Source organism: Dendrobates tinctorius, unplaced genomic scaffold, assembly GCF_039654945.1.
Source record: "Dendrobates tinctorius isolate UK_male_01 unplaced genomic scaffold, ASM3965494v1 ptg000065l, whole genome shotgun sequence".
Classification (NCBI taxonomy): domain Eukaryota; kingdom Metazoa; phylum Chordata; class Amphibia; order Anura; family Dendrobatidae; genus Dendrobates; species Dendrobates tinctorius.
The window spans coordinates 26,285,650-26,311,631 of NW_027361733.1; the positions used below are offsets into that span (position 1 = coordinate 26,285,650).

The 25,982-nt window shown below is 45.5% G+C and overlaps 1 protein-coding gene across 1 annotated transcript; it reads left to right on the top strand.

Moving 5' to 3' along the window:
* The first annotated feature begins 7,917 nt into the window (after window positions 1–7,917).
* On the top strand, window positions 7,918–24,514 carry STK35 (serine/threonine kinase 35). The gene is made up of 3 exons (XM_073580803.1): window positions 7,918–8,538; window positions 13,363–14,099; window positions 19,121–24,514. The coding sequence occupies exons 1-2, from the start codon at window positions 8,076–8,078 to the stop codon at window positions 14,085–14,087; spliced, it is 1,188 nt and encodes a 395-aa protein (XP_073436904.1). The 5' UTR covers window positions 7,918–8,075; the 3' UTR covers window positions 14,088–14,099; window positions 19,121–24,514.
* The last annotated feature ends 1,468 nt before the right edge of the window (window positions 24,515–25,982 follow it).

Sequence of the window (25,982 nt, forward strand, 5' to 3'; positions counted from 1 at the left end):
AAAAATTGAATGGCAGACCAAATAAAGAGAAGTACTGGATCAGTGATCAAAACAAAGGGGGTATATAGAGGAAAATAGGACATAAAATAATTGTTAGGTTAAAATACCTTTATTGATAAATGGGTGTAAATTTACACTGCATGCACAAGTAACCGCACCAGAATAAAAAAAATAATAAAACCATACCAATGTCCGAGCATATTAAAATTGGCCCATAAATAGCAAGACTTAAATATATATTTCCTATATATCCAGATAGTGAATAAAGCACAGCCTAAATATATGTCAGAAATAAAAGGAGTCCCAAAGAGAGGAGTGTAACAAAAATAATACAGAATCAATAATAAAACTAATACAGAGAAAAAAAGTGCATATAATATATACAAATTGTGATATAAGTAAAACACAATATATCAAGTCACAACTGACCCACTGCAAAATACCACATTCTTATGTATTTTAATAAGGGAATTGATCAGGAAAATAATATTGCACTGCTAAAGTGAAATCAGTGCAAGATAAAGTGCTGTGTGCAATAGAACTCCTAGTTGTTAGATAAAGCATCAAATACTCCGTATATTTACAGCAGAAAATTAACAAATTAGCATGAAAATCTGCATCAAAAACACATAAAAACAGCGCAAAATTTCAACTGCGTTTTCTGCCAAGAGAGGCAGAATCCGCCCAGAATTTTACAAAAGCAAATCCGCAACTTGCGCACATACCCTAACAGAAACACGTCACCACTTCTGTATTTATCATCCACTCCTGGTTTTGGCTGACAAATACTGATGTAAAATACTGACCAAATACTGAACGTGTGAACGTGGCTTAACAGGAATAGTACACTGCTCTGCAAAAGTCTACTAGAACAGGAATCAGCCTATCACATGGTCATGTCTAGGAAAAGGGGAACAAAGGACAAAAACCTTCCTATTATAAAGGATTTATCATGTTTAAATAAATATATAGTTTAAAAAATACACAATATTGATTTGGGGTAAAGTATATTGGTTGAAAAATAAGATTTAAAATAGATTTAAAAAGTGTATTATACAGTATATATTAATCCTTTCTAAAGATATATTAATGTAGTATTGTAATATAGCAGTCCCAAGACAAAACTGGACTTTTTTTTCCATGTCACATACATGACCGCAAGGGGTTAATTTCTCTCCAATCACTCAATCTTGCACTCACCTTCTAAGGCCTCTTTCACACATCAGGTTTTCGCCGTCAGGCGCGATCCGGCGCTTTTGACAAAAACCGGATCCGGCGAAATGCAGTGCCGGATCCGGTTTCCCCCCCATTGACTTGCATTTGCGCCGGATCGCGCCGGATGGCCATGCGTTTCATCTGGTTTTCGCTGGATCCGGCAATGTGTTGCGATCCGGCGTCTGGAAAAAACGGCTACTGTAACGTTTTTTGTCTCCGGCGAAAAAGCCGGACACGCCGGATCCGGCGTGTCCGGCTTTTTCAAACAATGAAAGCCTATGAGCGCCGGTTTTTTTGGTCTGAGCATGCTCAGTAGCTCTGCCCACAAGACACATATATAAAAGCATGACAGTGTGACCATCAGCCACACCCAACATGCCACCCAAGACAGCAACCAGGCGCAGGAGAAGGCAGGAGACCACTGCAGCACCATCAGCACCACCACCACCCCAAATGGAGCAGCATGCTGAACAACGGGAGGGGAGTCCAGCAGCAGATGAGAGACGGTAATTATCAAATCCCCCATTCCTCCAAACTAGGGCCATGGAATATCAAGATATTCATTGCCCCTTTGTTTCTCTTTATTCAACAGCCGCCCAAGAGATGCAGCAGCAGCAACAGTGGCAGCACTGGAAGCACTGGCAGCAGCAGTAACACCACCCACAGCCATGGAGTCTGGCCAGCAGGAAGACAGCACATCTTCTTCTGGGAGCCCTCCCTCGCATCGTCAGCGTTTGACGGTAAGTTTTTATTTCCAAAATCCATCATCTCTGTAATATATGTCTATTCATTGCCTTTTATTTCAAAACAGGAATCACAAGATGAAGAGGAGCTCCCAGAAGAAGAAGGAAGGGGTGGACAGACACCTGGAGTGGGCTCACAATTGGTAAGTTTTTTGCATCAAACGCAGAAACACAACATCACACTACACACAACACATAGAAAACAATGTTCTGCAGACCACACACAGCAAACAAATGCCTACATCCAAAGACATAACATTTTTTGTTTTCTTCTCTAGTCTTCCCAATCTGGTGCTCGGCCAAGAGGTCCTCGCAGTGCCTCCCAGGGTCGTCGGCGACAGCAACGCGGCGGTCACCAGCGTGTAAGTATAAATATTTTTGCTTAGTTTTTTTGCACTTTTTATTTCATTTCTTTTGTGGAGGCAAATTATGTTATTTTTGTCTTTTTCTTTAACAGCCTTCACAGCGTGCTCCCGACTCTGACGGTGAGGATGGAGGGATTGATGTGGACCACCTGATCGATCTCGTCAGAGAAAGGGAGCCGCTATGGAATATGGCTGACCGCCGCCATGCTGACCTGATCGTTACCCGACAACTCTGGGAGGAAATCTGTTCGCTCCTTGTGGACCGCTGGAAGGACCTCGATGCTCGGGCCCAGATTAAAGAGCGTAAGTATATACAGTACCGGTTGCTTGATGTAAACCAGTGTTTCCCGAACTCCAGTCCTCGTGGTCCCCACGGATCATGTGTTCAGGATTTCCATTTACTATGGAAATCCTGAAAACATGACCCCTGGGGACCATGAGGACTGGAGTTTGGGAAACACTGATGTTGTATACTAACCACTCCTTTCTCGTTTCAGGGGACAGAATTGTGAAGCGGTGGCGGTCTGTGAGGGATCGTTTCAAGAAGGAGTTCAATAAAGACATGCGGGCCCCGAGTGGATCTGGAGGACGCAGGAGCAAGTACAAGTACGCACAAGCACTGTCGTTCCTCCGGGAAACAATGGTCACCAGAAGGTAAATATTACACACCACATGTGAAAAAAAATGTTTAGATGTAACTTTTTTTTTTCAGCCAGGGCCATACCATGTCACTATTTTAATTGTTTTTTTTTCTCTTTATTCCACAGCACGGTGAGCAGCACTCGGGAGCCTGCACGATTGGACCCTTCTGAGGCGATCCCTGAGGAGACCGGCACCGAGGGACACTTCGACCGCCCCGGTACATCTGCACCTTCCCAGCCTTCCCACACAATCGACCCATCTGTCCCATCCACCAGCACAGGAGCATTGTGGCCGCCTACATTACATGAAGCTGCTGGTGAGGAGATCGATTTCCCTTTACCCCACCCTTCTGCCCCTGCCACCTCTAGTACACCTGCGGGTACTGGGCGGCAGCGGCAGAGGGGTCAGGAAAAGACTTATGCGCCAGTGTTCTTGCATCTGAATGCATCTTTCCAGAACTGTCTAAAAGTCTTGTCAGAGCAAATCTCCGCAGGCTTTCAGCAGATCAACTCCAGCATTCTGGAGGTGAAGACACTTCTGCAAACCATGCATTCAGAAGCAAGATCTTCGCCAAACCACACCTTTTTCAGGTCTGTTGTGGAGCGCATGGAAACGCTCTCTCCTACCCAGCAGATGCATGTAATGCATTCATGCCACGGTGCTCTCCAGCACGTTACCTCCCATCCTCCTCCTCCCACCACAGTAGTTCCTCCACCTGCACCCCCTCCAGCCACTTTCCATCCTCCCCCTCCTATTACATACCATCCACCTCCCCAGCAACAGCCACCTCCCCAGTACCAGCAACCTCCCCAGTACCAGCAACCTCCCCAGTACCAGACATCTCCCCACTTCCAGCAACCTGCCCCGTACCAAACTCCTTCCCCATACAACTTGCCATCAACATCATCTGCTCCTACAGTCCCTGCCCAACCCTCCACTCCACCGCCCACCACCTCTTCTGCCTCCCACATGTCCACCCATTCTGTAGCTTTTTCCACACCTTCACCTCTAACTGTTCCTTCCCCACCACGATCCCAGTCCTCTCTCCACACTCCCAGTGTCGAAGTGTCCCGCAGCCCCTCCAGCAGTATTTCCACCGCACACTACACCGAGTTACTGTATAATGTTTTTTGTTGTACTAAAAATGCCCATTTGGTTGGTTTCAAACATTTATTAAAAAAGTTTTTTAAACTTTAAAAACATTTTACAAAAAAAAAAATAAGTTAAATAATCGTTCTACAATGGTTGTCTGTCATTTCTTTCTGCGGTGAACTATGTTTAAAAAAAAGGTTAAATACAGGGTATTTCAAAGGTAAAAAGGTATTCAATACCAGGTATATAACTGTGGGTAAATTTTACCTTTTTGCCACAGTTGTGTTCCTGTTTTGTGTTTGAAGCAAAGTATTTCACCTAAAAAGTTGTGTTTATTGTTGGTGATTTCCTAACAATGTACACAACTTTTGTTACAAGGTGAAATACTTTGCATAAAACACAACCAGGTACACACCTGTGGCCTAAAGGTAAAAATAGTAAGACCATGACAAGATAGCCAACTTTGGTTGGCAAAGGTATATACTGTTGGTACAGAAGGTACACAAGTTTGGTTAAGGGCACAAATCTTTCACACTCTGTCATCCTGCCAGTGTACTCTGCCTTGAGGTGACATAAAGTATAGTGCAAAATTGTCTCTCATTACTGAAACCGTCACAGAACTTCTAGTGGTAATGTCATGGTAATCTTGCAAGGTGGTTTCTTCAGAGGTGTCCTCAATGGAAATGGGTTCCTTGCAGCTAAAAAAATTGTGGAGTACCACGCAAGCTTTGATCACCTCATCCACAGTTTCTGTCTTGAGGTTGATCGCAGTCAATAGGACCCGCCATTTGGCTGTCAGAATACCAAAGGTACATTCAACCATTCTTCTTGCTCTTGTGAGGTGGTAATTAAAAATGCGTTTTGTTCTTGTCAATCCTCTGCTAGAGTACGGTTTCAAAAGGTGTTCTGACAGCTGGAAGGCTTCATTCCCTACACAGACAAATGGCATAGGTCGACCAGATGTTTGCGGCAGCGGTCTAGGGGGTGGGAACTGGAAGGTGTTTCCATACAGTTTACGCCCCATGGCAGACAGTTTGAAAACTTGAGAGTCATTGGAGCGGCCATAGGCCCCAATATCAACAGCAATAAATTTGTATTCCGCGTCAGCGATGGCCATGAGGACAATTGAAAAATATTTCTTGTAATTGAAATATTCCGATCCCGATCCGGCTGGCTTTACAATGCGGATATGTTTCCCGTCCACAGCGCCCAAGCAGTTGGGAAACTGACATATCTGTTGAAACTTTTCTGAAATTTCAATCCACCTCTCTGTTGTGGGCTCTGGTAAAAACTCTTCAGCTAAGGAGTCCCACAGTGCACGGCATGTGTACTTCACTATTCCAGATATGGTGGAAATCCCGAGTCTGTACTGGAAATGCAGTGACGAAAGGGATTCTCCAGTTGCAAGAAATCTGTGGGGAATTAAAAAACAATCAATTAGTTTTAAATCACAGCATTACATACCAAAACTGACCTATAACACTTGGAGCTGCAAACTACCACCAACAAGATTGCAGTGAAAGTGTGCTCTGATGCGAGCACATCCAATAAATGTGGCTTACCTTAAAGTCACCATCAGACGCTCTGCGGGTGAAACAGAGAAGCGGCAATAGGTGTCCGCTTTTCTTATGAGGTGTGCAATGCGCTCCACCAAGTAATCAAAATTCTCCATTTTCATCCTAACATATCCAAAAAATTTATCCGGGTTTCGTCGAAGGTCCATGCAGAGTGTAGAATAGACCCCACGCGTCATTCTCTTGGCTGTGATGGGGTGGATCCACAAACGTCGTCTACGATGCCTGATGCGCTGCTGTCTCGCTCTCTCCTTCTCCAGAACAATCACCCTCAAACGATTCGCCTCCGCTGTAAAATCCGCCAAATTCTTCAAAATATTTCCAATCACAACATCCATCTTCGCCAGTAACTTGCTCTTCTCTCCAACCTGCACTTTCTCCTCTTCAACCTGTCAAAGAAGGGCTGTAGGAACATGCTATATATAGTTTTTCAATAGCCAATCCCGTTCGGAAGGCCACAAGGGTCAATTTTAAAAAACGGATCCGGCGTAATCCGTCAAAAAACGGAACAAAAACCGGATTAACCGGATGAGACGGATCCGGTTTTGTCTGTCAAGAACAAGACGGATCCGGCAGAAAAACGGATCCGTCACATCCGGTTTTACGAAATATTTGCCGGATCCGGCGCTCCGGCACGACGCCGGATCGCGCCTGACGCCGAAAACCTGATGTGTGAAAGTAGCCTTATCAAGCTTCAAACTGAGCATAAATCACAGCCCAACATGGTGCACACAGCCAAAACAGTCACGTCACCCCTGGCCTAAACCCAGGCGCTGATGAGTCTCCACAATACACTGTGCTGTGCGACAGTCAAAGCGACAAACGCTCCCAATAAGGCCGGGATCACACATGCGAGAAACACGGCTGAGTCTCGCGTGTTAATACCCGGCACTCAGGATCGGAGCGTGCGGCCGCATAGCAATACATGAGTGCCGAGTATTAATGTGTGAGACTCGGCCATGTTTCTCGCATGTGTGATCCCGGCCTAAGTGTTTAGGCTGAGCTTTTGGGGAGTTACTGATGTGGCAGATTTTCTGCACCCATTCGGTTACTTGCGTTTTTATTACAATTTTTGACAGGGCAGATTTTGCCTATTTTTACTGTCATGTTTTAAATAAAGCTGCTTTGTTTTGGATAATTCCTGCTATTTCGCTTTGACAAACCTGTTTTTCAGGTCATGTGCGGATTGTCTGCATGTTTGATGTGTTTCTGCAGCGGATGGGCTTTTTTGCCTGTGGATTTCCCACATCTAAGGTCAGGGTCACACTTCTGAGAAACTCGGACCGGAGTGATCAGTTACATAGAAATACATGCAGCTGCACACTCCGGTCCCCAGTGCCGGGTATTGAGCTGCGAGCCTCGTGCGAGTTTCTCACGAGTGTGACCCCGGCCTAATGAGGGCTATGGGGAAACCTGCACAGAAAAGGCAGTGTGCCTGCAAGAGAAGTTGACTTATTGCGGATTTTAAACCCGCACCGCAGCTCTATTTGCGCTGACTTGGGTAAACGTTCACACCTTCAGTATTTGGTCAGTTTTTTACCTATTTGTAGCCAAAACCAGGAGAGGAAAAGTGTAATAGAAACCCGTCACCACGTCTGGATTTATCACCCACTGCTGGTTCTGCCTTACAGATACTGGGGTAAAATACTGTATGTGTGAACGTGGTCTTATGTTCATTGACTACTGCCAAGCTGTACGCCTGACTCCGCGTTTCCTCTTCCGACCATTTCCAAGACTTTTGCTTCCTATCAATGAATGGAAACCATGTTGTTTACATCCAAAAATTGCAGCCAGTCAAAGAAGCACCTGCTCAAATCCCATTAGCCGCGCATTCTGGTCACGTGATCTGGACGGGCTTAAGTCACCAAAGAGGAGGGGGACGTCGACATTTCTCAAACCGATTTCTAACCCTCTAGCTATGCAGGTCCGCTGCGTTATGCACACCGCTCGCTTTTCTTTATTTTTACCGCACACTCCTGATATTAATAACACTTTGTTCACCACCCCCCTTCTAGAGCTTTTGGTTTGTGCCATGTTTACTTTCTTTTAACTTTGGGACGTACCATTTTGTAAAGATGGGGAGTTTGTAGATTATGAGTTGAAAAAAAATTATCTTTTGTATTCGTTCTTCTGTGCGCTAATAATTAAACTGACTGCTGTGATTATGTATAACATCTAGAATAACTGTCTCGTGTGTAATGGTATGAGTAAAAATTTGATCCCGCTCCCCCTATAGTTTTTCTGTAATGGTACGGCCCTCATGTAACAGTCGGTCTTTCCCTGGCTGCCTGTGTTCAGTGTGGACTGGAGCCGGCTAGAGCTCGGAGCTGGGGAGGGAGATGAGGCCTGCCCTTGGTCGTTACACCTCACAGCGATTACGTTTACCGTGCGCCCCGCAGGCTACAGCGGAGGAGGGATGAGGGCTTCCGGCCTGAGCGCTCGTCATGGAATCCGCTAAAAGAAAGCGCCGGAGAAGTCCTGGAGTGCGGCCGCTGAGAGAAAGGATCCCCGCCCCCCTCCTCAACGTGCAGCCAGTCAACGGGACATTCAAGCCCGAGGCCTCGGAGGAAGAGGAGGAGGTGGTGGTGGTGAGCGGCGGCAGGCTCCGGCGGCCTCGGTATAGTCTACTGTCCGAGATAGGCCGCGGCAGCTACGGGGTGGTGTACGAGGCCGTGGCCCGGAAGAGCGGGGCCCGGGTGGCTGTGAAGAAGATCCGCTGTGACGCCCCGGAGAACGTGGAGCTGGCCCTGTCCGAGTTCTGGGCCCTGACCAGCCTGCGCCGCCGGCACCCGAACATCGTGCGCTTCGAGGAGTGCGTCCTGCAGAGGAACGGCCTGGCCCAGAAGATGAGCCACGGCAACAAGAGCAGCCAGCTGTACCTGCGCCTGGTGGAGACCTCCCTGAAAGGTACGGGACTAATCCAGGCCGGGGACTGAGGCCTCCTGCGGGGGGGGGAGGGGGTGAGAGTCCAGCATAGGGGGCAGTGTCTGCCCAGGAACTACCCCCAATATCTGACCCTGCTGGGAGTTACCAGGGTGATGGGCACCGCTGACCTCACATAGAGGGGAGGCAGTCACCAGATCCCCAGGATGTGCCTGATCCAGTGCGGTGATGTCAGCACCCTTCATTTGGCATCTGTCCTGTAATGGCGATGTATTATGGAATTGGAAGTTCTGCAGCGTCCTAATACATTGGCATCTTCTACTCCCTGCCCTAGTGCTGGCCCCCAGGAGGTGCAAAGGAGGGTAGCGGAATATATCCATACATGACTACGACTACTATAATACTGCCCATTATGTACAGGACTAAAAAAAACAATAATGCTGCCACCTATGTGCAAGTTTGCTACAATTATACCCACTGTAGGGTTGATCTAAAAGCTTTGCACACTCTGGACCCCCAGTCACGTTAGTTCCATGACTGTTGGACCGGAACCCTGCAAACCTCTATTACTTGCGGCGTCTCTTCTGATTAGTAGAGCTCACAACAGCGGCATTCTATTGTGGCACAGGCATGACGTCACAGGAGCCTACTAATAAGAAACGGCGCTGGTGATGCCATAGTTGGATATTTGCAGGGCTCTGGTATGGCCACTGGACAAGGGTCCTGCAAACCTTTTCTACTCAACTCTAAGGGTATGTGCACACGCTGCGGATCCGACGCTGCAGATCAGTTGCGGATCCGCAAGCAATGTACAGTGCAATGCAATCCTATGGATTTTGAAAACCGCAGTGCACATGAGGCGGATTTTTCCGCGGGTTCAAATCCGCAGTATGTCAATTCTTTCTGCGGATTCTGCTGCATTTTGACACCTGTTCCATTGTCCAGGTGTCAAAACGCAGGGGAATCCCGCAGGTAAAACGCAGGACGTTTTACCTGCAAATCTGCACGGAAAAATCCACAGGTGAATCCGCAGCGTGTGCACATACCTGAATCCATTCTTTCAGTTTTGGGCTGAGCAGCCTGGACTCTGGGTTGTTACAATGTAGCCAACTATTAAGCAGGAGAAAGATTTCCTAGACTGGATACATTGTAACAATATAACTACTATAAGGCTGGGTTCACACGTAGCGGAAATTACCGCGAGAGTTCTGGAATTCCATTCTGTGGGAAAATCGTATCTTAAATTCCCGCGGAAAAACTAGCATTTTGCAAGCGTAACTAGCTTGCAGAATTGCTAGCGTTTTCCAAGCGATCTGTAGCATCGCTTGGAGAACTGATTGACAGGATGGTCACACTCGTCAAACAGTGTTTGACGAGTGTGACCAACTTTTTACTATTGTGGCTGCCTATGCGGCATCAATAGTAAAAGATAGTGTGTGTGTGTGTGTGTGTATGTATGTATATGTGTGTGTGTATATATATATATATATATATATATATATATATATATATATATATATATATATATATATATATATATATATATATATATATATATATATTTTGTTCTCACCTTCCGACGTCCCGCGCAGCCTTCCCGCCTCTCTCCATGCTCCCAGTAATCCTTTGCGACAATTACCGTGATGACGTAGAGCGAATGACCGCGAGACTTCGCGATCCCGCGAGAATGGACGTCATCGCTCGCAAAGGCTTACTGGGACCGGGTGCGAGGAGAACGGCGGGAAGGCTGCGCGGGACGTCGGAAGGTGAGAATAACAATATTTTTTTATTTTAAATTCTATTTTTTACAGGGATATGGTACCCAAAGCCTGGAGGACAGTCTCCTCTCCTCCGGACCGTGGGTACCATCCGCAAATGTCTTGGTTACTTTTTGCATGGTGTGCACAGCCACCTGCGGAAAGTAAGCAGAACAATGCATTCCTATGGGTGCGGGATCTCCGCGATTCCGCGAAATTAATGAGCATGCTGCGTTTTTTACCGCAAAGCGATTCCGCTACGGTAAAAACCGCAGCATTAGCACAGCATTGTGGAATCCCATAGGAATGCATGGGATGCTTATTTTTCATGGCAAAATCGCGTGGTTAAAACTGCTGCGGAAACGCGAAAAAAAGCCACATGTGAACTCGGCCTAATACTGCCATCTATGTACAGTACTATAAGGGTATGTGCACACGATCAGTAATTGGCAGCGCTTTGGACGCAGCACATATCTGGTGCTTCCAAAGCGCTGCCGGCTAATGAACATAAGTGATTCCACATATGTTCATTGAACTGTGTGGATTCACCGCGTCCAATATATTGTTAGGGTGAAATTTATCTTGGGGAGGCTCCGCACGATAAATAGACATGCTGTGGTCTGGAGAGATGTGCCGCATGTCCGTCTCCGCTGATGAGCCTCAGGCGTCTCTGGACGCATGGTGGACATGGAATTTCTTGCAATCCCATCCACTATGCTGTAATATTTGGATGCTGCACGTGTGTCCAACCTGCAGCGATTAATGATCGTGTGCACATACCCTAATACTGTCCCCTATCTGGTCTAGATTGTGCCTATTTCCATGGACATAGTACTCTGGTCACACTGGTTGCGTATTATGTCTCTGATCATTTGGCTCGCTGATAGATGGACATGGGTTATGCCAATCGTGGGGGTGGGTGATTGGATCAGAGGAATGCTAGTCTTGACTCTAAGGTATCGAACTGTGACCTATATGGGATAATCAGTAACTATTATGGAGCACCTGAAACCAGGTTACCTCTGCCAAGACACAAGTAGTGAACGCTCAGGGTTGGGAATTTTTAAAGGACTAATTCAACCTTAAATTCTTTTATTTTTGGTTGTTTTTTTGTTGGGTGAAGGTTGCTGACCTATAGAGGCCTTTGCTTTAAAGGGGTCACTCAGGTTTTTAAAACTGTAGGCTTATAAAGGGTTATTTAAAGTTCCATCTTTTCATAACTGGTCCCATCCATCAGACTGGGTGTCACAATTACAGCTGAGCACATCGGTGGTACTGTGTGTGTGTGTGTGTGTGTGTGTGTGTGTGTGTGTGTCTCCCATTCATCTTTAATGGGAGTTTAACAAAGAGCTGCCTTCAATTATCTCTATTCCAGTCTCGGACATGGAAGGGTGAGATTAAACTATCCTTAAATACCTATTCTGATCTGTAAAACTCTTCAATTTTTCAGTTTAAGATCTGCTTGCTACCAGTGAATATATTGATCACTCGCTGACCCAATGCGTGTTATAGCTAGAGGTTTGCTACAATTACACCCATTGTAGAGTTGATCTAAAAGCTTTGAGAGCTGCGGACCACCGGTCACATTAGTAGTTCCATGACAGTTGGATCAGAACCTAGTCAATTTGTGATGACTGGAAATGCTCATTCTTTTGGAAATCTGCAGTCCATTGACAGCATTAGCCCTGGGGCTTGTTGTGCCATCTGTTGCTGTGAGTGGCAGGGCTGATATTGCCCTTGCGGGCAGGGCTTTGTCTTCAGGCCGGCTGCCTGTGTGGACTAGTTGCATGCAGGTGCTTCACAGGAAGCCGTCATTTGTCTTGTGTAGGATTTGTGCCAGGAGGCTGGTTGTTTGTACTGTATATGCAGGGTTGGGCCTGCTGCTTAACATCTGGATTTGCCCACGTGCCAAAGGAAAGCTGGTGCACACATCGGTATCTTTCATATTGGGTAGGGTACATTTGTGGGTCTTTTTTTTTTTTTTTTTTTTTTTTTTTTTTGGCTTAAGTGACTTTGTTGCTGCAACTCTCACTTGGCAGATGTGACTATTTCTGGGGCCGGATAAGGCAACATAGGAAAGCATGGATTATACCATCTGTCTCGGGTTGGTGATCTGCTTCTCCAGGAGGTTGCACTGCAGTCTGCTCATGGCTTGGTCACGACGTCCAGATTAAGTTCTATGACTACACTTAATCCTCCTCAGTCCAATCTCTGACCCATGCTTGAGGTGACAGTATTATGTAATATGTTGGGGGTGCACGTTCTCGGGCATAAACATCTGACTCCCCAGAGGCTGCTTGTTACCTGACAGCTCTACGTGAAGGCGTCTCGTCTGTCACGTAGTGGGCCGCTGTCTACTGGACGGCCTTTTGTGCATTTACTTAATTTTTTTTGCATTGTTCTTACTGACACCTCTTGGATCCAGCTGAGCTTTTTCTATAATTGGCGTCTATTAGAGAATGGTCACCGGGGAACATCTACTCCCTACGAGTGATACAAATGATAATAACGATATCCTGAGTCTCTAACATGAGGAGGAGCACGGGAACGTCCCTGGGGGGAGAAGAGGTTATGTATGTAAATTTTATATACCGTATCCAATATATAAAGACTACTAGGCACCTCTGCCATCAGCAAAGTCCATGTTGAGAGGCGGTGGTGGTAGACCTTCCCTCTCAGTATTCTGCTGGTGGCGTTACTGTGTATGATACGTTATGTATCTTGCATTATACTCCAGAGCACCAGTTGCTATTCTGCAACTTCAAAGATGAAATCTCCCAGCTCTTCCCACAGATTATGTTCTGGTAACTGGCATGTAGTTGTTGCACCAAGCTCTGTAGTGTATTCTGTTTCTGGAAACCAGTTGCCTCATGCATTAAGTTTCACTGATGGTGGTGTCTGACAACAAGATGGCTGTTTAGAATAACAAGCAGAAGAGTGGTTGCTGCTCTGCAGTATAATGTAGGGTGTAACTGCATCAGACTGAACGTCACTTCGCATCTAGGCTTTCTATGTATTGACTGCTTGCATCTGTATTTGGGGTTAAAAATATATATATATATTCGCTAATGTGTCTTCTCTTTCCTTGCAGGGGAACGTATTTTGGGCTGCACAGAAGAAGCTTGTTACTTATGGTTTGTCATGGAGTTCTGCGAAGGTGGGGACCTCAATCAGTATGTCCTATCCAGGCGCCCGGACCCATCCATCAATAAAAGCTTCATGTTGCAGCTGACAAGTGCCATTGCTTTCCTGCACAAAAACCAGATTGTCCACCGGGACCTGAAGCCGGACAATATCCTAATTACAGAGCGATCTGGCTTCCCGGTGCTCAAAGTGGCTGATTTTGGCCTCAGTAAAGTTTGCGCTGGACTTGCTTCCCAAGGGAAGGAAAGCACTGGGGAAGGAAGCAACGAGAATAAGACGGTCAATGTCAACAAGTACTGGCTGTCATCGGCCTGTGGCTCTGATTTCTACATGGCTCCGGAGGTATGGGAGGGACACTACACAGCAAAAGCGGACATATTCGCCCTAGGCATCATCATCTGGGCTATGATCGAACGGATCACTTTCGTGGATGCGGAGACCAAGAAGGAGCTTCTGGGGACCTACATAAAGCAGGGCAGTGAGATTGTCCCTGTAGGGGAAGCGCTGCTAGAGAACCCAAAGATGGAGCTTCACATCCCTCAGAAACGCAGGACTTCCATGTCTGAGGGCATTCGACAGCTGCTTAAAGACATGTTGGCTGCTAATCCTCAAGATCGGCCAGACGCGTTCGAGCTGGAGACCCGAATGGACCAAGTCACATGTGCTGCCTGAAGCACCCTTCTAGTAAGTGCCAGCATCCACCAGTGTATACCACACATGGGATGGCCGTGCACACCCTGCATTGTGAATGAGGATGTGAGTTGGATCTTGTGTGGTAGGGTTTGCATTATGTACATAGCTGCCCTAAAAGTTGTTGTGGTTGCAGTGTTTTGGAATTGGTGCCACCCAGAGGCTTATCGAGCCACTACAGTGCTATTGAACATGTCCACAGAGCTTTGCTGGCTGCTCTGTTATGAAATCTACATCCTCAGTCATTCATGCTTTACTAATGCAGCTTATATAACTTGCCCAGGGCCTGGGGGATGAGGGATGGATCGTGGTTGGTGTACATCTGCTTCCTGAGAGCTGCCATCTCTGCACATTCCTGCACACTGACCCCCTCCCCACTTTGTCCCCAGCTCTGCCTGTCCTAATCCTCACGTGTTTGTGCCATGTTGTCTCTGCTGTGGTGCCCCCTCCACACGTGCTGGGAAACCTTTTTTTTTCCTATCGTGTCACGTGGGTCAGCTCAGAAGTGGGTTACCCACACATTAAGGCAGTGTTGTGCTGCCACGTTCGCTGGTCAGCATGTCGCTCTGAAATGCTGGGTTGAGCCTTAAAGGAAGGGGGCTTTGTGTACTAGACATTCCCAAATTGTACAGTTGTGGCCAAAAGTATTGACACCCCTGCAATTCTGTCAGATAATACTCAGTTTCTTCCTGAAAATGATTGCAAACACATTCTTTGGTATTATCTTCATTTAATTTGTCTTAAATGAAAAAACACAAAAAGAATTGTCCTAAAGCCAAATTGGATATAATTCCACACCAAACATAAAAAAAGAGGGTGGACAAAAGTATTGGCACTGTTCGAAAAATCATGTGATGCTTCTCTAATTTGTGTAATTAACAGCACCTGTAACTTACCTGTGGCACCTAACAGGTGTTGGCAATAACTAAATCACACTTGCAGCCAGTTGACATGGATTAAAGTTGACTCAACCTCTGTCCTGTGTCCTTGTGTGTACCACATTGAGCATGGAGAAAAGAAAGAAGACCAAAGAACTGTCTGAGGACTTCAAGCATGAGCAATCTCATGGCTACTAGTCCATCTCCAAAGACCTGAATGTTCCTGTGTCTACCGTGCGCAGTGTCATCAAGAAGTTTAAAGCCCATGGCACTGTGGCTAACCTCCCTAGATGTGGACGGAAAAGAAAATTTGACAAGAGATTTCAATGCAAGATTGTGCGGATGTTGGATAAAGAATCTCGACTAACATCCAAACAAGTTCAAGCTGCCCTGCAGTCCGAGGGTACAACAGTGTCAACCCGTACTATCCGTCGGCATCTGAATGAAAAGGGACTGTATGGTAGGAGACCCAGGAAGACCCCACTTCTTACCCCGAGACATAAAAAAGCCAGGCTGGAGTTTGCCAAAACGTACCTGAAAAAGCCTAAAACGTTTTGGAAGAATGTTCTCTGGTCAGATGAGACAAAAGTAGAGCTTTTTGGGCAAAGGCATCAACATAGAGTTTACAGGAGAAAAAAAGAGGCATTCAAAGAAAAGAACACGGTCCCTACAGTCCAACATGGTCGGAGGTTCCCTGATGTTTTGGGGTTGCTTTGCTGCTTCTGGCACTGGACTGCTTGACCGTGTGCATGGCATTATGAAGTCTGAAGACTACCAACAAATTTTGCAGCATAATGTAGGGCCAAGTGTGAGAAAGCTGGGTCTCCCTCAGAGGTCATGGGTCTTCCAGCAGGACAATGTCCCAAAATATAATTCAAAAAGCACTAGAAAATGGTTTGAGAGAAAGCACTGGAGACTTCTAAGGTGGCCAGCAATGAGTCCAGACCTGAATCCCATAGAACACCTGTGGAGAGATCTAAAAATGGCAGCTTGGAGAAGGCACCCTTCAAATATCAGGGACCTGGAGCAGTTTGCCAAAGAAGAATGGTCTAAAATACCAGCAGAGCATTGTAAGAAACTCATTGATGGTTACCGGAAGCGGTTGGTCGCAGTTATTTTGGCTAAAGGTTGTATTAGGCTGATGGTGCCAATACTTTTGTCTGGCCCATTTCTGGAGTTTTGTGTGAAATGATCAATGTTTTGCTTCATTCTCTTTTGTGTTTTTTCATGTAAGACAAATTAAATGAAGATAATACCAAAGAATTTGTGTTTGCGATCATTTTCAGGAATAAACTGAGCATTATCTGACAGAATTGCAGGAGTGTCAATACTTTTGGCAACAACTGTAAGACCCAGCTATACACCCTCTTAGAGGGGTGGCTCTGGTCTGTCTCTTATCGCCACAAACCGTAACTCCTATGGAGATTGGGAACCTTTCGACTACCGTGGGCACAAATGGATAATCTTTCACCCCCACCCTTCCTTTGCATTGTATATCGGAAGCAGGGGAAGAACTGGAACCACTATCTCCATATGGTGTTTGTCCCAAGGAACAAGCTCTGCCTGGGGCTCTTCACATGGTCCTACAGGAATCTGGCACGGATATTATTCCCAGGCCTCTAGTGCAGCCTAGGTCCACATGGTGTTCGGACATGAGCAGGTTCTCCACAGGAACGCCATGTCTCCAGACATTGGAGATTATGATATTGAAGTAATTTCCTGAACCCTCACCTTTTTTATATAACAGGATATTTGTAGGATAAAGTGGTGGGGTATGTGTAAAGTAGAGTCAGACTTGCAACTAGATTAACCCTTCAGTAGGAAGAGCTAGCTTTCCTGGGTGGATTATTTATTCTGTCCACAATGTTCAGCCATCACTTAATTTTAGAACTAGAATTATGACATGAGAACAACACATCATACAGCTCCAAATCCTACACTCCTAGCAGCTGGCTAGTATGGTATTCAATGGTGGCTGTAGAAATGTTTTCAGTGAGCTCCTACATGGTGGCTTCAGTCTACGTTTCTCTTGTCAGCCTCTATAGACGTCCACTGGTGTGGTGATATTGGCACAATGTTGTGTTGGCTTATAAAGGGTTTTTCCTTTATTCATACAAAATACCTTTTCATTAGGGTCCTGACCTCTGGGACTCAGCATAATGATGGGGCTTTAGAGAGGCTTCAGGTCTCTGTTCTCTTCAGGCTATGGGCCCAGGTAGCGTTTTAAAACTCACATTAAAAACCGGACTCCTTCCCAGAAATCGCGTGGTTTTACCGCGATTCTGTTCGCGATTTTGCCACGATTTTCTCAAGCACTTACCAAGCGATTTGAAGCATCGCTTGGAAAGTGACAGGTTGGTCACTCTCGTCAAACATAGTGTTTGACAAGTGTGAGCAGCTTTTTACTATAGAGGCCGCCTATGCGGCATCAGTAGTAAAAGATAAAAAATCGGGGTATATTTACCTTCCGACGTCCCGCGCTGCCATCCCGGGCCACAGCGTTCCCAGTAATGCCTTGTGAGACCTGTGATGACGTTGGTCTCGCGTTACTATAGCGATCTCGCGAGACCACGTCATCACAGGACCTTGCCGCAAGGCATTACTGGGAACGCTTAGGCCGGGAATGCAGCGCGGGACGTCAGAAGGTAAATATACCCCAATATTTTTTTTTTTTTATTTATTTTTTTTTACAGGGGTATGGTACCCAGGGCCTGGAGGACAGTCTCCTCAGTCTCCTCTGCTCCACACCATGGGTACCAACCGCACATGAGACGCTTAACTTCCCGCATGGTGGGCATAGCCACATGCGGGAAGTAAGCGATTCTCGTGTATTCCTATGGGTGCGGAATCGCGGCAATTCTTTGCGATTCTGCACAAAAGAATGACAATGCTGCTATATTTTTTTTTTTTTTTTTTTTTTTTTCCGCCTCGGAAAAAAGCGCAGCATTAGCACAGCATGTGCGGAATGCATGGGGGCGTTCTGTACACTATTTTTAAACGTTTTCGCGCCGAAAATCGCAGCAAAAACGCTTAAATCGCAACGTGGGCAAATAGCCTCAAGATGTCTTCTGCCTATGAGCATTTGTGGCTCAGTTGGATAAATGGCACTGGATGGGGTTTCCTATGCTTCACCTTCATTCCTTGAAGATGGGTGGGAGTCCTTGAGGCTGGACCCCCAGCACTTGGATATCTCAAACAAAATAGGAAGCACACTGTAGCGCCATAGCATGCAAATATGAAAAATGAATTGCATTACTGTATTAGAAATATGAAAAATTGAGAAAGCTTAGCTCATAAAATGGCCAACTTATGTGTACCTGGATGGAACAGTAAGGCGTTTCTCGTTTTCCAGGACCCTAACCTAATGCCAAACCTCTTAGACTAAAGTCTTCATATGTATGGGAACCTGTGAATCCTCTCTTGGACTGAAATCTATATCTTTGTGGAGGGGAGGTTCCTGCTGTGATTTAAAAACGCCTGCGGCTAACAGGTGGAGTGCTCAGTCAGAAGGCTAATGAGTACAAATTTTAAAAAATGGACCATCACATCCAAGCATAAACATAGTGGGAACAGGTGCTTAACCTAGAGTCCACCAACTCATATTCACTCAAACAAAATAGGAAGCACACTGTAGCGCCATAGCATGCAAACATGAAATATGAAAAATGAATTGCATTACTGCATTAGAAATGTGAAAAAGATACACATTGGCCATTTTATGCGCTAAGCTTTCTCAATTTTTCATATTTCTAATGCAGTAATGCAATTCATATTTTATGTTTGCATGCTAGGGCGCTAGTGGGCATCCTTTTTTGGTTTGAGTGCATACGAGTTGGTGACTCAGGTTAAGCACCTGTTCACACTTATTTTATGCTTGGATGTGACGGTCAGTTTCTTGAAATTTTGTATTCATTAGTTATGTCCTAGCTGTGCGTCCTCATTTAATGAGATGGGAATACCCCTTTATGGTCCTTGACATTGGCTGTTACATCACTATGCAGGTCTGTACAGAGCCACAACGGCAGGACATCTGGGTGTGCATCATTATCCTAATGTGAGGGGTGGGCATTCTTGGAGAGAGGGGTCTGATGGGAGCTTCCACACTTCTGATATAACTCGCTCTTCTCTTTCTCTCAGGTTTAAGGTGGGATCAAGGACTTTGTTCTGTCTTCTGAAGATGCCGATGTCCTCCCCTCTCCCTCTGCTGCTTGCTTGCACCTGGATTTCTTTCAAGACTGGATCACCTGTAATATTTTCTAGAGTAAAATCATCGCTGCTCGACGATCACTGGTGCTAGTTACATTGTGTTACCGACCACAGGGCGGCTTCTACGTTATCCATCCCCCATCATCATCTCTTCCAGACGACTGCATTAAAACCAATGATGAACGCTCTAGTGCTGGGAGAACGCTCCAGCAGGGCTTGTTCGTTAGCTTCAGGTTAACGATCTATGCAATGAATAGCGGCCTTCCCCATTAGTGGGCGTTGGTGGCTGTTGCTTGTAACAACCCATTTTATTTGTTGGTCATCTTGTGGTTACAGGGAGTTATCTTACTATTCAAAGTCAGCTCCTTGAGTGCATGCACCCTCTCCCCTCCTCCTATACATGGGGTGAGCTGTTCTGTGGCTGCTCATGCAGACCTCATTTAAGACTCTGTCTCCAGTTGTAAATTTTAAGACAGGAGATTTCTTAATTAGGGTTGGCAGGCCCATCAGTGTCCTTAATCCCACGATCCCTTTACTTCCTCCTAATAACCCATCCCTTATCCCGCTTTAAACTTATCACTTGTGGGTGGATGATGGAAAGGGGCCACAACGTCTTACGCCCAGCACTGCTTATTCCTGCACTTTGTCTCAGGGAATCTCTAGTGGGTAGACGGAGCCCCATCTTCCCCGTGCCTCCTTCCCCCACATCCTGCACCTTCTTGACTTCTGCATGCTATGAGTATATTTTTTTTTATTTTTCTCTCTTCCCCTCTTCTGCCAAAGTGCCTATTACTAGATGGAGAGAACCCCAACCTACACACTCTGGGAGACTTAATCTGTAGTCTTGAGGGGTATTAGGAGAAGCTTGCACTCTTTGCTGTCACTTGTTTGCAACTCTGTGCCTTATTTTATTGTTTTGCTTCTGACACCCAAACTACCTGCTAGTCACTAAGCCCATGACACCACCCTTGCTCACTCCTTGTTTCTTCCATGCTGGATGGGCTGTACTGCAGACTGCTCACTGCCTATAAGTTCTTGTTGTGAGGTAAGGGGTTAAACTCTGGAGCTCATTGAATCTATGCACCTATTTACTATAAGGGTCTGATGTGGGGGGAGGGGGAGATGACATTGCATCTGTGAACCAGGTTGAGGTCTATCACTACAAAAGGGGAAGGAGAGGTTTTTTTTTTTGTTTTTTTTTTTTTTTTGTTTTTTAATTTCCTAAGCAACTGGACCTCGTCTGACCCAGACTTCCTTCCCCAGCACAAAGCTTTCCCTCTACTGCTTGCTGCAAGAGGCTTTTCCATAGACGTTCTCCTACAATTGGCACTTCCTTTTATAGGGTCACTGTCTGTCCCAGGTCTGCATTTTGTGCCATATGTTTTACTAGACCACACAGCCCCCCTGTGGGATACACTTTGTAGTGTTGGGTCTCTGTGGGTCATTATTATATATATATATTTTTTTTTTTTTTTTTTTTTTTTTTTTTGCTTTTTCTCCCCCTGACCTATTCTTCTATTGCTCAGGTAAAAGTTCTGCTGATCATTGGGGGCAGGGCACTGGTGGGAGCCAAATCCTCTGCAGACTCCAACAAGAGCTGTGTATTCATCACCGATGTCATTTTTTAATGTTTACATTTATTGAAGGGGTTTTCCTGAACTATAAAAATATGGCTGCTTTCTTCCAAAATGGTGACAGGTTGTATGTGTGTAGTATTTTGGCTCTGCTCATTTCATGGAGATAAGCTACAATACCGGATACAGTACATGCATCCAATGCACTAGTATGTTTCAATAGCAATAAAAAGTTGCCTTGTTTTTCTAGTCAGGGGGGGACCTTTAATATCTTGTAGCAGGTGTGTGAATTGTGGGGGCACTTTGATATTGCACTGAATTCTGGATGGTTTAAAGAAACACTCTGGGTTGAAACAGGTTGTGTCTAGTGATGAGCGAGTATACTCGTTGCCTGGGTTTTTCCGAGCATGCTCGGGTGTCCTCTATTTTGGGCGTGCTCAGAGATTTAGTTTGTGTTGACGCAGCTGCATGATTTGTGGCTGCTGGACAAGCTGAATAAATGTGAGGAACGCCTGTTTGTTAGGGAATCCCCCACATGTATACAGGCTGTCCAGCAGCTGTAAATCATGCAGCTACTTCGACAAACTAAATGTCCAAGCACGCCAAAATACTCAGGTCACCCGAGCATGCTCGTGGGGAGGGGGGACCCGAGCAACTAGTATACTCGTTTCTTCACTAGTTGTGTCCCTTAAAGAAGTTGTACACTACTTGGACAACTTCTCATACCCCTTGCTTGGCCCCCATAAAATAAGCTTGTACTCCCCTCCCATGTTGGCGCCATTTGTGTCAGCACTCCATCTCCCGGGGCTCCCCTACTATTGTGATACATGACGCCAGCGTCAATCGGCTCTGGCGTCACTATCCATCTTATGACGAATTGAGCTGGAAGAGTAATTCCGAGATCAGCTGCAGCCCTGACCCTCTCTTCATGTTCACTTTGTCTGAATGCAGGGCAGTGATGCCAGAGCTGACTGGGCATCACTAGTCACAATAACAGCACGAAAGCCCTGGGATAGTGGGTGCTGACATGTGCCTCACTTTTTATTTTATGGGGGGCCAAACATTTTGATCAAGAAGGGATTGTCCTAGTAGTGGACAACCCCTTTAATGGGGTCCTGACCCTATGTGTCATGCAATAGGACTACGTATTTTGAGGAGAGAGACTTTAATTGCCCATTGTCCTATATAACTCCTGCATGGACAGCAACCAGGATCTGGGTAATCCTTTGCATTTTTATATTACCCTAAGCCTATGTGTTGGATTTTGCTCTGGTCTTATGGGGGGGGGGGGGGGGTGCTGAGAGATTTGGCCTCAAAACTGCTGACACAACTGGATTTGATGGGTTTAGTTTAACATAAACAGGCGCTGTCCTTCAAAGCAACAGTCAATAGAAACCCAATGTCTAAAGACGATAACAAGTTCCCTTACACTAAGGCAGGAGCTGCAGGTAAGCGTCTCCTAGAGCAGCCATATTGGAAGTGCATTGCAACAATCCGAAAATGCCATGCCGTGGGTAGTGATGAGCGTAGCCTTGGCCTTAAGCCAATCAGTCTGTCAGGTGAGACACCTGCCCGGACCCCTGATGGTGCTGTTGGCCGCACAGCAGGGATGACTTCTAATTCATGTTTAGTGACACCACTCCATACATTGCCCTCTTTTCAGATTCCTTGTTACAGGGCACCATTATGAATTTGTTTCAGATACCAACCCCAATGTGAGAATTAGTGTGTGAGCAGTGTGTTATCCCTTACTGGCCCACAGAGTTAAAGGGAAGATGCCATCAGGAAGTGAACTAATGTTTAAATAAGATTGTGTTCTTTAATTGTGGTTTTTATATATTCTTTCTATATCCCAATTTGTATCCCCCCACACCCAAAAAATAAAGAAATAACCTTGCAATTTTCACACTGGCCACTGAAGCCGTTTTAGATTCTCAACTTCCTGTTTCAGGAAATAACACTTGTACATAGCCACAGTGAGCTAACTCTGACCCTCATTTGTAAAGACGCGTCTAATGAGCGCGTGCCAAGATCATTGTGGGGGATAATGTTGTCAGCCATGACATCAACTATTGTAATATGGTGCAACCTGTGATGTCTCCTGAATAATTACATGTTTTATCTGTCAATGTAATCCTCTGCTGATGAGCAACCTGCTGACAACTGTTCCTGGAAAGACAAGAATTATGAAAATTACAAGGTGTTTTTTTTCCTATGTATACACTATATTAAAAAAAGTAAACAAACTTCCTTTTAAGCAAGTTATTTTCTGATGGCTTCCCTTTTAAATAGGATATTTTACCAGTTTCTGCATGCAAAACTGTCCACATCAAAGAATAGTGGCAGTAAAGCGGAGTAAAACATAGTTTTTAATTAATCCTTTTCTATTGTGGCGATATGATAAGCCCAACAAGGCGTTGCAGGAGATTTATCGTGAGGGGGATGTATTTTTCCCCCCCCCCCCCCCTCCTCTGTATGAGTTTGACCCCATCAAAAGCAGCATCATACTGGGACAAGAACACATGCCTGCAAAAATGTAGGCTATCTCTTGTGTGGTACATGAAATTAGACCGCTCTGCTCTCAAGTGGGGGGTATATAGCAGAGATGAGTGATTACTAACTACCAGTGATTGGAGGGGATATAGCAGAGCTGACCGCGCGGAGAGGAAATCGAAGTGTGTGTGTTATAAGACAAAGCTCAGCTGTACTGCGCCTTCACTAAGTGCTGTCAAATGAAAACTAAAGAACTAAAGTATTAGTAATCTCATACATGTCTACTACCAGCACTTTTCTCCTCCCCTTACTGTAGAGCTGTGTCTGATTTAGACGATTTTATTTTTCTTCTGACAAACCTCTTCTAAGCTATTGTGGGGGTGATGTGTTTTGTTTTTTTGTTTTTTTTCATTTCACCCCCAGCCACTTTGTTACTGCCTGTCTTTGATTGGTCAACTAAACACAGGGGACGAAGGAAACGCCCCAGCAAACGAAACTGTTAACGCCCCTTTAGGCTTATGAATTTTAACCTAAACTTCCTAAGCAACTATTTCCACAAAGGAGAGAAAAGCTTAACATAAACTTAATTTTGTTCAGTTCAAGAGGACAAAAAAAAATATCCGCCACTGCCAATCTGCATTTCAGAAATGGCATATATTGGCATAATATGGATTTTCCAAAATGATCTGCTTTTTTTTTCACCTTATGACTGATCTGTTCAGATAGTGACCTGCTCGGCTCAAAAAGAGGGTGAAACGTATTGAATCCAAAGAAGATGTATAGCGGCATTCATCATAATCTCCATCTTCAGGGGTTTTTTTTCCATTTTGAACTGCTTTGCAGCCACTATTCCATGATGTGGGCAGTTAGGCTTGATCAAAATGGTGACCGGTCTGCTTTGTGTAGGGGTTTTCTCTTCTGGGATGGATGTGATCCTTCCTTGCTGCAGCCTTGGGCTGCAATGCAAAGCACCCCCCCCAGCTCTTATAAAGAGGTGATCCCACCAGTGCCCCCACCCCCTGCTCTGCGGACCTTTTGTCCTCGCCCTTGTTTTGCACATACGCTGGTGACAGGACCTGTTTTGTGTTTTTTTTAATGTTTTGCGTTGGTTGTGAGTTTACAATGTTGTATTTATGTTACTTTTACACTGTAACTCTCCCTAATGTGTGAATGGCATTGTGATTATGTAAGAGGACTGTGTATGTGTATATATATATTTTTTCCTTTTGTAAAGATTAATAAAGGGAGTACAAACTGATGTGTATGGCTTATTTTCCATGTCTTGACCTGCTGTGCAGCTAGGTAATGTGTGTACTTTGTGTACACCGCTTTACCATTCATATAATACCCACACTTTACATAGTGGTGGTCTCAAGGTGGGAGGATTTCTCTGCCGGTCCATATGCTGCAGCTGCTTGATGCTGTATGTTCTTTTAGGAGAATAATTTATTTGGTATGTATACAATTGGAGATACATCAGAGTAGGAAGACTGCATAATCTATTTGTACCACACAAATGCTGTGAACATAAAACCTTACAATTGACGGCCTCCATTAAATAATAGTTGTGCCTGCAGCCACAACTAGACGCGCCTACTGCATTCTGATATACCTTAAATTGTGTGAAGTGAGCACCCTCTAATGGCAGATTATTATTTATTTCTATAGCACCATTGATTTCATGGTGCTGTACATAAGAAGGGGTTACATACAAGTTACAGATATCACTTACAGTAACCAAACTATCAATGACAGACTGATATAGAGGGGAGAGAGGACCCTGCCCTTGCGGGCTTACATGCTTACAGGATGGTGGGGAAGGAGACAGTAGGTTGATGGGTTGCAGCAGTTCCGGTGTTGGTAGAGGTGAAATCTCCAGTAGTGGTGAGAGAGAAGGAGGTAGCGGGGTCATTGCAGACTGTAGACTTTCTTGAAGAGGTGGGTTTTCAGGTTCCGTCTACAGGATCCAAATGTTGATAGTTGGACGTGTTGGGGCAAAGAATTCCAGAGGATTGGGGATATTCGGGAGAAGTCTTGGAGGTGGTTGGGTGAGGAGCGAATAAGTGTGGAGGAGAGAAGGAGGTCTTGGGATGACCGTAGATTGCGTGAGGGAAGGTATCAGGAGATTAGTTCAGAGACATATGGGGGAGACAGGTTATAGAAGACCTTGTATGTCAGTATTAGTAATTTGAACTGGATACGCTAAGCGAATGGAAGCCAGTGAAGAGATTTGCAGAGGGGAGAAGCAGAGGACTATCGAGGTGAGAGATGAATTAGTCGGGCAGCAGAGTTAAGGGTGGACTGGAGAGGTGTGAGGGTGTTAGCAGGGAGACCACAGAAAAGGATGTTGCAGTAGTCGAGGCGGGAGATGAGGGCATGCACAAGCATTTTAGTAGATTGAGGGTTGAGGAAAGGATGGATTCTGGAAATATTTTTGAGCTGGAGGCGACAGGAGGTGGAAAGAGCTTGGATGTGTGGTTTGAAGGACAGGGCAGAGCCAAGGGTTACTCTGAGGCAGCGGACTTCTGGTACTGGGGAAAGCGTGATATCATTAATTGTGATAGGTCAGGTAAGGAAGATCTGTGAGATGGAGGAAAGATGAGTTCAGATTTGTCCACATTGAGCTTGAAGAAGCGAGATGAGAAGGAGGATATGGCTGATAGACACTCCGGGATTCTGGGCAGCAGAGAGGTGACGTCTGGGCCAGAGAAGTAGATCTGAGTGCC